This window comes from Stylophora pistillata, chromosome 8, assembly GCF_964205215.1.
Source record: "Stylophora pistillata chromosome 8, jaStyPist1.2, whole genome shotgun sequence".
NCBI lineage: Eukaryota > Metazoa > Cnidaria > Anthozoa > Scleractinia > Pocilloporidae > Stylophora > Stylophora pistillata.
Genome location: NC_142526.1, coordinates 3,116,772 through 3,117,500, shown reverse-complemented (window position 1 = coordinate 3,117,500; position 729 = coordinate 3,116,772). Strand labels below are relative to the sequence as shown.

General features: G+C 41.2%; 1 protein-coding gene across 1 annotated transcript in view; it reads left to right on the top strand.

The window, feature by feature from the left end:
* Positions 1-346, top strand: part of LOC148724440 (uncharacterized) — a 990-nt gene extending 644 nt beyond the window's left edge. The window contains exon 1 of the mRNA XM_088730348.1: positions 1-346. This exon is cut by the window's left edge and continues 644 nt beyond it. Coding sequence (XP_088586474.1) covers positions 1-346 — 346 coding nt within the window.
* The last annotated feature ends 383 nt before the right edge of the window (positions 347-729 follow it).

Below are 729 nucleotides of genomic sequence, written 5' to 3'. Positions count from 1 at the left end.
CAACGACTTTCTCTGTAAACTTGTCGAACTCAACAAAAGTCATACCTTACCGCCAGAGACTACTTTAGTAACATGGGACGTGAAATCCCTCTACACTAACATCCCACATGATGGTGGCATGGAAGCATGCGACTACTTCATGCGCCTTAATAATTTTGCAAACAACAGAAGGGAAACTATCGGACAATTCATCAATCTCGTTCTAACTTGTAATAACCTAACCTTTCAAAGCAAACATTACAGTCAACAAACAGGAACAACTATGGGAACACGAATGGCGCCGAGTTACGCAAATCTCTACATGGGTCGCCTTGAGAATCGCTTTTTGATAGAAGCTACTGACTAACCTCTTGTCTGGTTCAGATACATTGATGACATTTTTTTCATATGGACACGGCGAAGAAAAACTCAAAATCTTCTTTAACAAATGTAACTCCTTTGACCCACACATCAAGTTTGAACAAACCACATCAACTACAAGCATCCCTTTCCTAGACGTTCAAGTCATCATCAAAAACAACGGCGAACTTAACACAGACTTATACACAAAACCTACCGATACCCACCAATACCTAAACTGGACCAGCTGTCATCCACGACACACTAAAACATCCATCCCATACAGCTTGGCATTGAGACTACGACGCATCTGCTCCGACGAGTTTTTTGAAAAACGAGCACGTGAGCTACACAACATACTATTTAAGCGAGGTTACAAGAATAAGTTGA